The 16,820-nt window shown below is 46.7% G+C and overlaps 1 protein-coding gene across 1 annotated transcript; it reads right to left on the bottom strand.

The window, feature by feature from the left end:
* Positions 1-13,101: 13,101 nt before the first annotated feature.
* LOC125508034 (protein IMPAIRED IN BABA-INDUCED STERILITY 1-like) lies at positions 13,102-16,284 on the bottom strand. The gene is made up of 5 exons (XM_048672578.1): positions 15,428-16,284; positions 15,046-15,333; positions 13,713-14,936; positions 13,451-13,586; positions 13,102-13,346 (listed from the first exon to the last, which is right to left on the bottom strand). The coding sequence occupies exons 1-5, from the start codon at positions 15,782-15,784 to the stop codon at positions 13,321-13,323; spliced, it is 2,031 nt and encodes a 676-aa protein (XP_048528535.1). The 5' UTR covers positions 15,785-16,284; the 3' UTR covers positions 13,102-13,320.
* Positions 16,285-16,820: the final 536 nt, after the last annotated feature.

Here is a 16,820-nt window from a genome sequence, read left to right as displayed (position 1 = left end):
CCAAGCCTAGGAAAGCAGCCTTGGAAGAAACTATGGAGTTCACTCTTGAACCCAAAGAGGCTGGAGAAGGCAAGAAGATAAAGGAGAGGGTCAAGAAGACCACAGCCAGAGTTCTAGGGAGATCATCCATGTTCAAGGATCCCGCAGAGAAAGAGGAAGAGGATGCTCCAGCACCCAAAGCTCAAAAGCTCATGGGAGATGCAATTAAGTTAGGGGCTGCAACATCAAAGCCCAAGTCTGCTCCCAAAGCTCAAGCTCAGAAGTCAAAGCCCAAGAGAAACACTAGAAGTATTCCTGCAGAAGAGAAGAATAAGGCCCCACTGCCTCAAGTTGAAGAAGAGGATGATGAGTCTCTTGTTTTGAGGAAATTGAAACCCAAGATCCCAGACCACAATGATACTCATCCAGTGGCTGAACACATGCACATCAGAAAAGATGCTGGACTGAGATTGTGGAGACAGTCTGATCCTTATGCAGTTGACTACAAGTTCCACACAAAAGAACAACAAGATTGCTATGAAACTATTTTGCTTGACAAGAAGCCCATTGTCTGTGACATGAGATGGGTTGATTGGGAATTCATCAAGGACAATGAAGATCACTTCCCAGGAGTGTATGACAGCTTCAAAGCATGTGGAGTAGATGAGTTTGTTGGACAGAAGCTCACAAAATGGAATGATGAGATGATCATGCAGTTTTACTCCACTGCTCACTTTTACCCAGATGGGAAGATCATATGGATGTCTGAAGGTACTAGGTACCAATCTACTGTTGAAGAATGGGCCAAGCTGATCAATGCCCCAGAGGAACATGAGGATGACTTGGATGTGTATGCCAAGAAGAAGAAAGACCACAACTCCATGGCAAACATGTATAAAGAGATCCCTGATAAAGCTTTGGAGACTCACAAGCTTGGATCTGTACATTACTTCTTGTCTGGTCTGCCTACCATCAACTGGATCCTAAGGCACACATTGCTACCCAAGTCAGGAGATAACAAGATGATCAGAGGACATTCCATCAACATGCTGCAAATCTTTGATGTCCCTCATAAGTTCAAGGTCATGAGTCTGATTGTAGAGACAATCAAGAGGACTGCTGCTGACCAAAAGAGAAGTTGTGGGTATGCTCCACATATTCAGGAGCTCATCAATTCTAAGATGGGCACAGGGACATACTTGTTGGACAAGGAGCATCTACCCCTTTATCCTGAATTTGAAGACAACACAGTTGTGATGAATGAGGAGGAACCATCTTCAGTACAAGCACAAGAGAAGAGAGCCAAAGCTAAGGCAGAGAAAGATGCAAGGATGCCAAGTGCAGAAGAAGCATCTCAGGTATTCCTCAAGTCAAAACAAGATCAATTAGGCTATCTGATTCAAGCTACACTGAGGATTGAGAAGGGCTTGGCCATCGTGACTCGGAATCAGGAGAGCCTGGAGAGGATTGTTGAGACAAAATTATATGATCTTGACCTCAAGGTAACTGAGATACAGACTGCAGTTGAGCAGCTCCAGGAGGAAGCAGAAGTGAGGAGCGGGAAGGCAACTACTGATGCTTTTCAGCATGTGCCACGAGGTTAGAGGTCTGCTATAGTGCCAGTACCAGTCTCTAGAACTACTCTGTCACCACCAGCAGCTATAGCCTCAGTACCACCTCCATCAGCCACTCCACCAGCTCCAACTACATCGAGATATGCCTTCGTCCTTGGAGTTCTCTCTACACCGCCTCCCGAAGATCGAGCCTGAGAGACGCATAACACTATGCATTTTCAAACTTTTTGGTAACTTGTTGCCAAAGGGGGAGAAATATGTATAGATTATAGGCTTCGAGAGAGAGTGTGTTGATTTTTATCTCTCTTGTTTTTGGTTGAACCTTTTTATGTGCTTGGTTGATACACTATGTCTTTGTCTGTGTGAGATACTTGTTTGATCATGTGTTTAATCATATGCTACCTTAATGCTTTCTTGGATGATATTATATCTTATATTCTTATTTGATCATTCACTTTGCTTGGTGATGAGTGCATGCTTTTAAGTTATATCATTTTGAGCGCTCCACCAAGATGTATGTGACATGGAAGATTAACCCATGATCCTAATCGATTGTGCATTTGCATTCAAAAGCAAATTTTAAATAATGCACAAATTTAGGGGGAGCTCTTGCTTATCACATACTTCTCAAAGCGATGATGTATTTCAATCTTATAATCATTTGTCAAAGCTTTGATCTATATGTTGTCATCAATTACCAAAAGGGGGGAGATTGAAAGTGCAACTATCCGTGGGTGGTTTTGGTAATTCCTAACAACATATAGCTCATTGAGCTAATACTATTTCAAAATAAATATTTCAGGAAAGCTCAATGATTGGCATGGCATGGATTAGAAATGTGGACCCCTCAAAATGCTAAGGACAAAAGATTGGCTCAAGCTCTAAAGCTCAAGACTCTACATTTTACCTTTTAGTGATCCAAGATCACATTGAGTCCATAGGAAAAGCCAATACTATTAAAAGGGGATGAGGTGTTGCTTAATGGGTTACTTGCTCAAAATTCTTAGTGATATGCTCCAAAACCCTCAACCACTTTCTCATATCCACATTTGTCCCAAACCAAAAGTCAAACTTGGCCCCACCGAAACTTTCCATCCGGCGCCATCGAGTTCAGTTGACATAGCCACTGCCACAAAACCCTAGTATTTTCGGTCTCACCGATAGGGATCTTGGTCTCACCGAGATGGGATTGTAAACTCTTTGTTTCCCTTTGTAATGTTTCGGTCTAACCGAGATGAGCGATCGGTCCCATCGAGTTCGCAATGCAAACTCCCTGTTCCCCCTTCGTAACATTTCGGTCCAACCGAGACGAGCGAATCGGTCCCACCGAGTTTTCCTCACCAACTCTCTGGTTAGCTTATTACCAAAATCGGTCCCACCGATTTTCTGTAATCGGCCTCATCGAGATTACGTCGTGCCCTAACCCTAATGAAATCGGTCCCACCGAGTTGACGTGTCGGTCCCACCGAAAATCCTAACGTTCACATTTTGAACTAAATCGGTCCAACCGAGTTTCATTATTCGGTCCCACCGAGTTTGGTGATTTGTGTGTAACCGTTAGATTTTTTGTGGAGGCTATATATACCCCTCCACCCACTCTTCATCAATGGAGAGAGCCATCAGAACATGCCTACACTTCCAACATACATTTTCTAAGAGAGAACCACCTACACTTGTGTTGAGATCAAGATATTCCACTCCAACCACATAAATCTTGATCTCTAGCCATCTCCAAGTTGCCTTCCACTCAAATCATCTTTCCACCAAATCCAAATCAGTGAGAGAGAGACTTGAGTGTTGGGGAGACTATCATTTGAAGCACAAGAGCAAGGAGTTCATCATCAACACACCATCTATTACCTTTTGGAGAGTGGTGTCTCCTAGATTGGTTAGGTGTCACTTGGGAGCCTCCGTCAAGATTGTGGAGTTGAACCAAGAAGTTTGTACGGGCAAGGAGATCGCCTACTTCGAGAAGATCTACCCTGGGGAGGCAAGTCCTTCGTGGGCGATGGCCATGGTGGGATAGACAAGGTTGCTTCTTCGTGGACCCTTCATGGGTGGAGCCCTGCATGGACTCGCGCAACCGTTACCCTTCGTGGGTTGAAGTCTCCATCAACGTGGATGTACGATAGCACCACCTATCGGAACCACGCCAAAAATCTCCGTGTCTACATTGCGTTTGCTCCCTCCAAACTCCTCCATTTACCTTCATGTGCATTGTTTTACATTCCACTGCTATACTCTTAGACTTGCATGTGTAGTTTGTTGACTTGACTAGTGCTAAGTTGCTAAAGTCTGCCAAGACCTAAAATTGGGAAAAGGCTAGAATTTTATTTGGTCAAGTAGTCTAATCACCCCCCTCTAGACATACTTTTGATCCTACAATACGGCCAACTGTGGTCCTACTGAGAAATCTACCATATACAGATCATCTTTTCGATACCCTTCAAAGACTAGAGATTTGTCAGATTCCATAAGCACAAGGCAATGGTATTTTCCAAATATCACAATCATGTTCAGATCACAAAGCATTGAGACAGACATTAAGTTGAAACCAAGGGATTCAACAAGCATCACTTTATCCATGTGCTGATCCCTTGAGATTGCAACTCTACCTAGACCCAATACCTTGCTTTTACCAGTGTCAACAAATGTGATGTGACTCTTGTCAGATGGACGTAGGGTTGAATCCATGAGAAGACTTTGATCACCAGTCATATGGTTAGTGCATCCACTGTCCATAATCCATTCTGAAGCCTTTGGTGTCATACCCTATAGCGCAGTTTGGGGGATAGGCTTCACCAAGAGTATTGTGAAGCATAAACATTTGATGAACAAGCGGATTATGAAAGTTCAGATCATGGTTAGGGTAAATAGGATATTTGTCAAGGAATCCTGGGACGAAATATATAGTAAGACCATTTTGGCATTTTATCTTGCTCCCACAAGATGTTTTAGGTCCCCAGCATAAGCATCATAAGCTTTTGATTTTTGGATGGAGACCATTCCCTGCAAAAGAGAGTTAATTCTTCTTAACCACCCACATCTTAAGGGGTGGCATAGAAGCGATGAGTCTAAGTGCATCATCTGAGAATTTAGGATTTGGAGCCCTAGAAAATAGCCTTGCAAGAGGTGAATAATACTCATAAGAATAAGCAGAATAGTTCTTGGTGTTATGAACATAGCAGTTTGATGAAGCATGCTCATATTCATATGTCTGAGTATGGTTTCCCTGCAAAACATTGGCGTTAGGGTGACTCTGATGAGTCCCCTTTCTGTAAGAAGCCTTTGGACCATATGAAGCCTGTGATCTGGGGTTTGTCTTCTTCCCGGGTGGGGTCATGATGACATTCACAGGAAGCTTCTCAAGACAACTTTTGGGCACCCAGATCTTCTTCAAAGGTGGTCCATTCCTGCATTTAGTACCAATATACCTGGCAAACACTTCACCATTCTGATTCCTAAACAGTTTATAGTTTGCATCAAAGGATTCATCAATGATAATCGGGTTAGAACAAGTGAAGCCACATAAGGTAGATGGATCCACTGAAGGTCCCTTTGCAGCAACCCATGTGGTTTTGGGGTACTGCTCAGGCTTCCAGTAAGAACCATCAACGTTCATTTTCCTCTCGAACCCAACACCCTCTTTCCTAGGGTTTTAGTTCAGAATCTGTTTCTTGAGGACATCACAAAGAGTCTTATGCCCTTTGAGGCTTTTGTATATCCCTGTTTCAAGCAATGTCTTCAACCTAGCATTCTCATCAGCAATAGTAGTGGTATCCTCAAAAGAGGGGTTAGTTTCCACATAAGCAGTTGAAGACATAGCAACAGTAGTAGCAGTAGAACATTCAGCAACAGAGACAACATTATCACGCTCAAGACATTTTAAACATGGTGGCTCAAAGTCTTCATGAGCGGTACTGATCTGTTTAGCACGAAGTGACTCATTCTCCTTTTGAAGATCTTCATGAGACGCTCTCAGGTTCTCAAGTTCTTGCTTCCTTTGAAGATAATCATAGGAAAGCTTCTCATGAGTAGCTGAGAGTGTTTCATGAAGAATTTCAAGTTTTTCATATTTAACATGAATATTTTTAATGTCCTCAATTAAGGACTAAGTTCGAGTCATTTCCGCGTCCAACAGGTCATCTCTTTTGTCTAGCAACTTTTGAATGTGCTCCATAGCATTTTGTTGTTTTGTTGCAATTTTAGCAAGTGGTTTGTAGCTAGGTTTAGATTCACATTCAGAGTCACCTTCACTGGATGTTTGAAAGTAAGAATCGCGTGAGTTTACCTTGGCACCACGTGCCATGAAGCAGTAGGTAGGAGCAGAGTCATCCTCATCATCTGCATCAGCGTTGGCGACGATGTCATTGTCTTCAGTGTTGAAGATGGACTTAGCGACATAGGCTGAAGCTAGAGCCAGGCTTGCCACGCCTAAATCGGACTCCTCCTCTTACTCCACCTCCGCCTCCTCAGAAGCAAACTCCTCCTCTGAATCCATTTCCTTGCCAACAAACGCACGAGCCTTGCCTGATGAGCTATACTTGTAATATGAAGGATTTGAAGAAGACTTTGAGGATTTCTTCTTCTTCTTGTCATCAGAATCATATTCTTTGCTCTTCTTCTTCTTGTTGTTCTCATTGTCCCATTGAGGACACTCAGAGATGTAGTGAAAAGATTTCTTGCATTTGTGGGATGTTCTCTTCTTGTAGTCATGAGAGGAAGCTTCATCATTTCTTGAGCTGGATCTTGAAGACTTTCTAAAGCCTTTCTTCTTGGAGAACTTCTTCACGAGCATAGCTAGTTCCCTTCCAATGTCTTCAGGATCCCCAGAAACGCAGTCAGATTCTTCTTCAGATGAGGACACAACCTTTGCCTTCAAAGCCCGGGTTCGGCCATAGTTGGGGCCATAGATGTCTCTCTTCTCAGATAACTGGAACCCATGTGTGTTGAGTCTCTCAAGTATGTCAGCAGATCGAGAGTCTTGAAATCAGGACGTTCTTGAATCATTAGGGTCAGGGTGTAGAATGAGTTGTCAAGTGATGCCAGAAGCTTCTTGACGATTTCGTGCTTGGTGATCTCAGTGGCGCCAAGCGCGCGAAGCTCATTTGTGATATCAGTGAGTCGATCAAACGTGAGCTCGACATTCTCATTTTCGTTTCTCTTGAAGCGGTTGAAGAGGTTGCGAAGAACATCAATCCTTGAGTCTCTCGGGGTTGAGATGCCTTCGTTGACCTTGGAGAGCCCGTCCCAGACTAGCTTTGCAGTTTCCACAGCACTCACACGACCATACTGTCCTTTGGTCAGATGACCACAGATGATGTTCTTGGCGGTCGAGTCTAGTTGAATGAACCTCTTGACATCAGCAGTGGTGACACCTTCACCGACCTTCGAAATGCCGTTCTTGACGACATACCAGAGGTCGGCGTCAATGGCTTCAAGATGCATATGCATCTTATTCTTCTAGTTGGGGTAATCAGTGCCACTGAAGACAGGGCATGCAGCGGAGACCTTGATTATCCCCGCAGTCGACATAGCTAAAACTCCAGGTGGTTAAACCGAATCACACAGAACAAGGGAGCACCTTGCTCTGATACCAATTAAAAGTGCTAGTTATCGACTAGAGGGGGTGAATAGGCGATTTTATGGAAGTCTTCAAAAACATGAGGTATTTGAATAAAAACAACAGAAATGGACCTATTGATATGCAGCGGAAGGTAAACTACACTAGACAAGCCATAGTCAAGATTGAAATGAAATGAAAGCACGATCAGCTACTAGCTAGTGAGGATCAAGATGGAAGACAATATGAAGCCAGACAGTAAACCGTCTTCACTCACTGAAGTCAATCAGATCATACATGCAAACAATGACTTCATGAAGACAAACTGTAAAGTAAAGGAAAGTGAAGAATATAACCAGTTGCTTGGTAAAGACAAGGATTTTGTAGACCAGTTCTAGTTGCTGTGACAACTATACGTCTGGTTAGGGAGGCTGAGATTTAACTTAGAAGACTGCGTCTCCACCTTATTCCCCTTAAGGTAAGGACACCCAATCCTCGCCCAATCACTTTGGTAAGTCTTCAAGGTAGACTTCCAAACCTTCACAGACTTCGTTCACCAGCAATCCACAATGACTCTTGGATGCTCAGAACGCGACGCCTAACTGGCTGGAGGATTCACAGTCCCCAAGTGTAACAAGTCTTCAGGTCATGCAGACAGAAAGACTTCAGTGATGCCTAACACTCTTTGGCTCTAGGTGTTTAGGGCTTTGTCCTCGCAAGGATCTCTCTCTCAAATGCTTTGGAGGTGGGTTGCTCTCAAACGACAAAAGCTGTGCACTAACTTTGAGCAGCCACCAATTTATGGTGTGGGGGGTGGGCTATTTATAGCCAGGTGGCAACCCGACCTGATTTGTCCAAAATGACCCTGGGTCACTAAGGAACTGACACGTGTCCAACGGTCAGATGTCAAACACACGCGGCAGCTTGACTTGGGATACAAGTAAAGCTGACTCATCCAACTCTGGATAAGATTTTCTCTCATTGTCTTGGCTTAAAGACATAGGATTTGGTTGAGCATCACATCAGTCACTCTGACTTTGTTCACTTGGACTCCACTTAATAGTACGGTGGTTCCTATGACTCAACAAAGAAGAAAAGGAAGCCCGGATGTCTGGTGGGCGAAGATCTCAGTCTTGATGCCCATAAAGGTGCGGGAAGGTGGGGAAGGAAGGTGTGTGGCATGGAGGAAGATTCCTACATCGAGGGGAGGAAGGAAAGGGGGCTCCGGGCATGGGGACCGCGTAGCCATGGCGTGTAATGGCGATCTGGAACGCCCAGTCATGAGGTTAAGGACGACCTCATGAGGTAGGCTTGGCCTCCCATGGGCTATTTGCGTTTTTTTAAACATCAATGGAAAGAAACAAAAAGAAAATGAACTTTGTAGGATACAAAAATTTATATCAAAAATCTTGAAATAAAACATAGAAAAATATGAACTATTTTTCATAGGAAAATTAAATACTCTTTTTCTAAAATTCCAAAAAGAATAGGAATTTGATTTTAAAATGTTTTCCAAATATTTTTCTGTTTCTAATTTTTTTCAAATGTTTTTCCAAATTTGTCTCTGGTTTTCAAGGGTCATGTTCTTTCACTCATATATTTTGTAATTATGAGAGAACATGGAAAAGTATTAACTCAGAGAAGAAAAGTGATTCAAATTAAACTTCTAAAGAACTTCAAATGGGAATCCAAATTCAAATGGCACTCGATGCAAGATGACATGTAAGTATGCATAGCTGTATCATAACATACAAAAATGCAATTTTTGGGATAATACACTTAACAACCTCTCAACCATTGGATATCAGAAGATTTGCCAACTTAACTATTCCTTTTGTCAAATCATCTAGTGGTTTGCAGATTATGGTCTCTGGATGGCTGAATGTATCAAGTTGGAAATGTTGTGGCTCAAACTCCAACCGGTCTCTTTCTTGACTAAGAAAATCAGCAGGATAGATTTCCTCCACTAGGTTGCATATCTTTGACTTGTTGTAGGTTTCATGTCTCGGATCCAAGGATGAACAAAGATTCAGAAGCTCAGTTACTCTAGAACTGAATCAATCTTTCGACTCTACCAGTTAATGATGTATTGCAACGTTTAAATACATCTACTTTGTAATGATGGATATATGTGGTGTTATCATGCTTATTTCAAGACTTTATGACATCAACATTCATAAATTAATGAATAAGTCCATAAGTAATTAAGTGACTAAATCACTCTTAACAATCTCAGGGAGGTAGGAAAAGAGACATTCTATTGAACCATATCCAGGACGTCAATCTTGTGTTTCCATCTATATTATCTTAGTTTAGCAAGCAACACATTTGTGTTAGGAATACGATCTAATAACATTTGCAACATCTTAGGTTTTATGTTCGAGTGTGACACACAAGACATTCGTGATATTTATAATTTTTTTCCATAAGGTGTAGAATGAAGAAAAAAATCTAATGTGATTAAGATCTAATTAAGTGCATCTCCAAAATCTCCTTTTGAATTCCTTGTGGTTGAACGATCATTTGCTACACTTCTTAGCACCAAAATAATTGCAGCAAACGGAAGTCTTTGATTGACTTGTAGTGGTAACTCCATCTTGTGTCTTCGTCCCTTTGTAAACATCCTAATTGATTTGCCCCTCTTCTCGTGACAACCTCTACCAGTTAAATTACTCTTGCATTTTTAGTGGCTTTATATTCTAGTAGCTCATCATTGCATTTGGGAGATGCACTAACATTATTTATAATAAAATTTGCATGTTGGAAAAAAGTTGTGCACTTCATGTGCATTATTTGCAGCAACAACAAAAGCTTTTTGCAACTGATGAGTTAGACAATGAATATAATATGCATAACGAAACTTCTGGAGAATTAGAGACTTTAGCCCATTCCACTAGCCTCTCATGTTGCTTGCTCCATCATAGCCTTGCCCTCTGGTATCTCTCACATTCAACCCATTATTGACTAGGACACCAATGGGTTAAATGAGCAAGATATCTGAGGGCAAGGCTATGTTGGGGCAAACAATATGAAATGTGACTGGACTGAGCTAAACCTCTAAATCTCCAAGAGTGACCTTATATATTCACTACCTGGCTCATCAATTGCAGTAAGCTCTAGTTTTCGCTCCAAAGGAGGTACATGAGGTCCACAATTTTTTTCCAACATGCAAATTTTATTGTAAATAAATATTTTTAGTTCAGGTCCACAATAATATTGTAAATAAATTTCCTGTTGATCCACTTCCAGCGCCCAAGACTAGTATGAAATACTTGCGACACTTCGGTTGATACTAGATTGGATGAACCTGATTGGTTGCGATCTTATGGGAAGCTGATTCTTAATGAGCATCTGCTTGATGCTCCAATAGAGCTGGCCATGACCTTGAGGAAGGCATTGCTATTAGTATTGCCTTGAATTTATCCAAATGATGCTTTGCTGTTATGTGTATATTTGTGTATGTCCTGTCGAAATTGAACCTATCTATGAACTAGTGTTAAGAGTTTATGTCATGTAAGAATTTGTGATTTGTTGTGTGTACAATTGTTTTTGCCGTGGTGATGCATTTCTGAATTAAACTTTACTTTTAATTCCTATATAAGTTTTCAATTCTAGTCATAGACTTTACATATTTTGTTGAGGCATATAGGACAAAGCATAATCTTCACACTCACTTAACAGGATTTGGTATCGAATCCTCGCTAGGATTAATTCCATGAGCCAATTAAGTGAACAACCAAACAAGCGAACTCATATTCATGCCCATTTTCTTTCCAGCCCAATTCAATAGGGATCCCTCCAGTCTATAGACATCTAAATGGAGCATAGGCCTCGTGACTTCACATCGTCCAGTTCATGAACAGGTGACTAGGTGAGCACATCGTAAATCTTCAATCCCTTTTTAATACTCCTTTATACTTGATGCTACTTTTGCAGTTCCACTCAAGAAAAAAAAATTATGGTCAACCAAATTTGAATGTTAGATTCAGTCTTTGGTTTAGTGCATGACTGTTGATTATACCGAGCAGGAGATGATTTCCACATTGATATCTTATTTATGTGTTTGCAACGATTTTCTCTAGTGAAATAAAATTTGATTAGCACTACCCCCCCCCCCAGCCGGTTCGCCCCATCTCCGGTGCCCTCTAGGCCATGGAGGCGCGGAGGATCTCGGCCCCCGTCGGCGGGTGGGACCCCGTTCTCGTTCTTGTTGATTCAGCGTCTTGGTTGGTGTTGTGTGGCGATGGCGATGTCCCTTGGTAGAATAATGTCTCCCACGTTCTATCCACGTCCTGATGGTGTGTCTCGGATCGTCGGAGGGTGTGTGGAGGTTTGTCTCCGTCGGATCTCGCGAGATTCGGTCAGTGCTGGCCTTCGGTGAATCTGTTTGGATCCGGTCTTCATTCGTCTTTTGTTTGGGTGCTTACAGGTTTGATCCTTCTGACCTACGACTTTCTTCATCGGCGATGGTTGCTACTCTGGTGCACTGGTCTTATAGGGCCTTAGCACGATGACTTCTCGACTGTCTACTACAACAAGGTTTGCGCAGCTCCGGTAAGGGAGAGGCGATGATAGCGGCGCGCCTTCGGCTCGCTCCAGTGCTTATAGTCGTCGCTAGGTGGTCTATGTGCATGGTTGTAATTTTTATTGCCTATGTTGTTCTTTCTACTGCCATGATTGAAGATGAATAGATTCGAAGTTTCTCAAAAAAAAGGAAGACCGGGAGCACTACCTCCATTGTGTACAAGAAAAGAAAGGACGCCGATAAGTGCCACACGTGTGGGCGTTAGGGAGTCCGCCCACACATTTTGTGTGGTGTATAAGAGGAACAGCCCACACACCTACGTGTGGGCAAAACAATTAGCGCCCACACGCCTCTTTTTTTCCCTCCCGATCCCTCTCACACGCGTGCGTGTGGGCGAAGTTGATAACGCCCACACGCCCGTATGTCAGGCCTCGTACCTCCTGGTCCCGCACGCCACGCGTGACGGTCACTGCGCGCCCGCAGTTGCCATGGTCCAGACCCTCGTCCATGTTCGTTTAATTGCAGTTGCCATGTCGCTGAACTACGGTTGCCATGTCGGACAACTGCAGTTGCCATGGTTGCTCAACTGCAGTTGCCATGTATGGTCTGATCTAATGTAGTTGTCATGATTTCATAACTTTAGGAGTTGCCACATACTAACACTAGGCAGTTGAGAGAGTTGCCATGTGCTCACAGGCATGCTAGGGCAATTGCCATGTAAAAAGGAAGAGTTGCTATCTGCTTACGTGCACGTTAGAGCAGTTGCCATGTACATGCACGTTAGGGCAGTTGCCATGTACCATGCAAAAACATATGGCAACTCGGTAAAAGAGAGTTGTCATCTGCTTACGTGCACAATAGGCAGTTGCCGTGTACCCTGCAAAACACATGGCAAACTCGGGTAAAAAAAGAAAGTTGCCACCTGCTTATAAAAACACACTAGGGGCAGTTGCCATGTGCAGTGCAAAAACACATGGCAACTAGCAGTTTGGGTGTGGGAGAGGAGAAGGGCGTGTGGGCAAGATGCCAAATGCCCACACACTAGCCCTTGTGTGTGCGTGCAAAGTGGCGTGTGGGCGAACTGCTGAACGCCCACACACCAGCCCCTCCTGTGTGGTGAAACGGCCGTGTGGGCGACCGGCTGAACGCCCACACACCAGGCCAGTCCTACATGGCACTATAAACATGCCAAGATTTGTGTGCTCATAAACGGACGCGGATCCAGACGTGTGGGCGAGATGCAAACGCCCACACGTATGGGCGTTAACATTTCCAAAAAAAAAAGGGAAAACAGAGTCACGTGTTCTGCCTTACCAACAACAGCATTGGAGTGCAGTATTTGCCTCAATTCCCAGGCATCAGCAAGGCGTTTATTCTTCTTCTTTTCATCAAAATATAAAAGGGCATTAGTAAGGCACAACCGGCTGAGCTAGCCATGGAAAAACACAGGAGATGGGAGGTGACAACAAGTGGACGCTACAGTGCATAGATGCGTTATTGTGATTTGCAGCTCTATACAATCTTGCTATACAGAAGCCTGAACTGAATGCATGGTAACCATTCAGTTTAAACGTAGGAAGTTCGCAGCAAACAGTTCGATTGCTGCAAGAGTCAAGGGGAAAAAAAATTCGAGCCTTCTACACGGGGTCTAGCATGTGTGCCTCTCTCTCGTCTCAGTCTCAGTGCTGCTGCTCCTTCTTGTTTCCTGTCCAGAAGAAGAATGAGGTCAGCAATGGCGGTTTCAGGGGAATTAATTAACCCGCAGGCATGCATTTCATCGTGCGAGGTGTGAGGTGGTTGATCGATCACCTTTGTGGAACCACGTCCGGCGGCGGCCGGCTCGCCGGATCCGCTGCTCGTGGCTCTGCAGGAGCTCGTCGACGTGGCGTGGCTCCGACAGCAACGGCCCTGAGTAGTCCGCCCTCTTCATCTTCCCCTTGTGCTTCTGAAACCAGGAAAAATGGAACAGCTCGTCAGCTCCAGATGATCAAAATAACCATCCGTTTGTATAAGAGTTTTTGGTGTGGATTGCTGTGTGTAGTAGGATGATGAGCGTGTGAGTGTGACTGACCTTGCTGGTCTTGAGCTGCTTGGCGTCCAATGGCTCCCTGGTGGACCTGCTGTTGTAGGCCTCGGATGAGGTGAACGCCTCTGCGACCTGCGCCCACTGCTTGATCATCTCCTGCTTCTCCGCCTCGTATGGACCTGTGGTGGCGCCGGCCGTCGTTCTTGCGCTTGCGGCGTCGCCTCCGTCGGTGATGGTACTTCTTGGTCCCCTGGGAGCGCTCCTCTTGGTCGTCGCCGCGTCCGGCACCCTGGGCTTCTTGGCCCAGGCGAAGCCGGTGGACGCAGCGAGCTGCACGGGGCCGCCAGAGAGAGCGAGGTTGTCGGGGAGCCGCGTCGGCGCCGGCGCCGGCGCGTCCTCCTCCTCCTGGCAGCTGCCGGGCATCTGCCTAGTGCACGGCGGCTCCGGCTGCGGGGCATCGTTGCTAACGGTCTCCGGCTCGGGCCGCAGGCCGCCGTCGGCTTCCAGGGGGAGCGACTCCTCGGCGTGGACATGGCTGTGATGCCTCTGGCTGGTGTCCTGCATGCTCTTGTGCGCCCTCGACAGCCGCTTCGCCGGCGGCGGCGCGTTGTTCCTCCTCCTGGAGTCTTCCCGGAACTTGGCGTCCATCTCCTTGTTTGGCGCGCACTTAGGCAGGCTTGACGGCTCGCATGCGTACGGCTCCGTGGAGAAGTAGTCGGAGGCGAGGGCGGTGGAGGCTGTGCCGCGGGCCGCGGGCTCGACTGAGAGGAGGGCGCCGAGGAGGCGGAAGGCGGCGTCGGGCATGGCGGAGCCGAAGGTCTCCGCGAGGCGGCTCTCGTAGGGGGCCTGCGGGCGGAAGACGGAGGCGTTGGACGTCATCCCGGCGCGGCGCCAGTAGGCGTCGGGCGGCGAGCCGCAGAGCTTGAAGATCTTGTGGATCTGCTCGACCTCGGTGCGGCCCTGGAGGACGGGGCGGCGCGCGTGCAGCTCGGCGAAGACGCAGCCGGCGCTCCAGAGGTCGACGGAGGGGTCGTAGGCGGTGGCGCCCAGGAGGAGCTCCGGCGGGCGGTACCAGAGCGTGACGACGCGGCTGGTGAGCGGCTGCTGCGTCGGCGAGGTGGAGAACACGTTGGCGAGGCCGAAGTCGGCGACCTTGAGCACGCCGTCGCTGCTCACCAGCAGGTTGGCGCACTTGATGTCCCGGTGCATCACCCCGCGCGCGTGGCAGTGCTCCAGCCCCGCCAGCAGCTGCCGCATGTAGCACTTGATCTACCGCCAGCATCCAAATTTATCAATCGAATCAGTCAGCCAGTGTGATGGATGATTGATGATGATAAGTTTGATAACAAGGCAATGCAATGTAGGAGTATGTGCGTACCTGGGGCTCGGAGAAGGAGAGGTCGGGGGAGGAGGCGAGTCCGGCGAGGTCGTGCTCCATGTACTCGAAGACGAGGTAGATGCAGGCGGAGGAGCGGGAGGTGATGAGGCCATGGAGGCCGATCACGTTGGGGTGGCCCTGCAGCCGGCGGAGGACGATGATCTCCCGCGCCATGAAGCGCACGCTCTCCGGCTCCACGCTGTCGAACCGCACCTTCTTGAGCGCCACCAGGCGGCCCGTCTCGAGGCTTCGCGCGCGGAACACGCTGCTGTACGTGCCCTGCCCGATCTGCACCCACCACCAACAACAATCCGCCATTGATGAGCTTTCTTTCTTTCTTTCTTTCTAATTGCCGCGAGAGGAGCTAGGAGCGGGCGCTTGCCTTCTCGAGCTTCTCGAAGTTCTCGGCCTTGAGGGGGACCCAGCCCTGCACGGCCTCGGCGGCCACGGCGCTGAGCCACGCCGGCCACCCGGCCGCCGCCTGCTCGGACTCGATGTAGCGGTGCAGGTTCCCCGGTCGCGCCGTGCCACCGACGGCGTTGCCGCGCGCGCCCTTGTCCTCGTCACCCTCCCCATCCCCGCCAAGATCAAGCGCCTCCAGCCGCACAGGCCTGCTCCATATCGTCGCGGACGCCGACGCGGACGCGCTCCCGGACACCACCTCGTACCCCGACGCCGCCGACGACACCTCGTACCCCGGCGACCCTAGCGACGCCCCCTTGGACACGGCGCACCCCATGGCTCCGTGCCGTCAACCAAGAAAGAAAACCAAGAAACAAAGAGGTGAGGGGAGGAGCAGGAACCAACCAGGGGGAGGAGCAAGAAACAGGGGAGGGCTCCTCTGCTTTGGCTCCCCCCACCTTCTTCTTCCTCCTCCTCCTCCTCCTGCCCTGTCTCCTCTGCCTCCTCTCGACAGGGCACGAGCAATGCAAATGCGCAAATCCAAAGCGGCTATCCTCCTCCTCCTAAAGATAGAAAGGAAATCTAGATTAGCACCACCAGGGCCAGCCTTGCTGCAGCTGCCTTTAATTGGGCAGACTTTCTCCTCTTCTTCCTCCTCTTCCTCCTCGGTCTGTCTGTCCCCCCTTTTGCTTTAATTCCTTGCGCTGGCCTCGAGCCAGGAGAAGATAAAAATGGGGAGGGACATGGAGAGGGAGAAATTGCACTTCTGGTGATTGTGTTTTCTTTCTTTTCTATCACACCATGCTAAAGATAGCCAAAAGCTTGTCTCCCTCCCTGGTTAAGTGCAACCACCTCTCTTATATTCTCAGGGAAGTAAGAACAGGTGCAACTGATCCAGAAACAAGCCTGGTGTCTTACATACATGTATATTTTTCTCTGTTTTTCTCTTCACATAAAAATGTGCCTCCATTATTATTTGGTTGTAAGGTTACTGTGGGAAGTCAAAGAATTGATGTGCATGCAAGTATAGGAACGTGGTGTCCGGGTTTTGGGCGGGAAATGTTCATGTGATTGCATTATGTCGCTAGGGAAGTGTAGGTGGCGATGCATGCGTGTACTAGCCGTTTGTATTTAAACCCTACGCTGGCCTACCCGGTTTTCTCCCGGTCTCCACTTTCTTGCACCGTGCGCTCAAAATTGAATCATCGTGGCTAAAGGATTTAATTAGCACCCTACGACCTGTTATGTGGTGATGGCGTACGCTGATGCTAGGTTAATTACTAACAACAATGATTAGTTAAGTAGTGCTGGTTTGTATGGGAGAAACATGGTGGCACCATTCCATGTGATCACCATCTGTTAATCAACCATAA

This window comes from Triticum urartu, chromosome 5, assembly GCF_003073215.2.
Source record: "Triticum urartu cultivar G1812 chromosome 5, Tu2.1, whole genome shotgun sequence".
Lineage (NCBI taxonomy): Eukaryota > Viridiplantae > Streptophyta > Magnoliopsida > Poales > Poaceae > Triticum > Triticum urartu.
This window is presented reverse-complemented; position numbering and strand designations above follow the sequence as displayed.

Bases quoted from the DNA above. Each gene is read 5' to 3' on its own strand.
- LOC125508034 (XM_048672578.1), bottom strand. From the start codon at position 15,784: ATGGGGTGCGCCGTGTCCAAGGGGGCGTCGCTAGGGTCGCCGGGGTAC. The intron at 14,937-15,045 runs GTACGCACATAC...TGCTGGCGGTAG, and splicing joins TCTCCTTCTCCGAGCCCCAG to ATCAAGTGCTACATGCGGCA. The intron at 13,587-13,712 runs GTCAGTCACACT...TCCTGGTTTCAG, and splicing joins AGCAGCTCAAGACCAGCAAG to AAGCACAAGGGGAAGATGAA.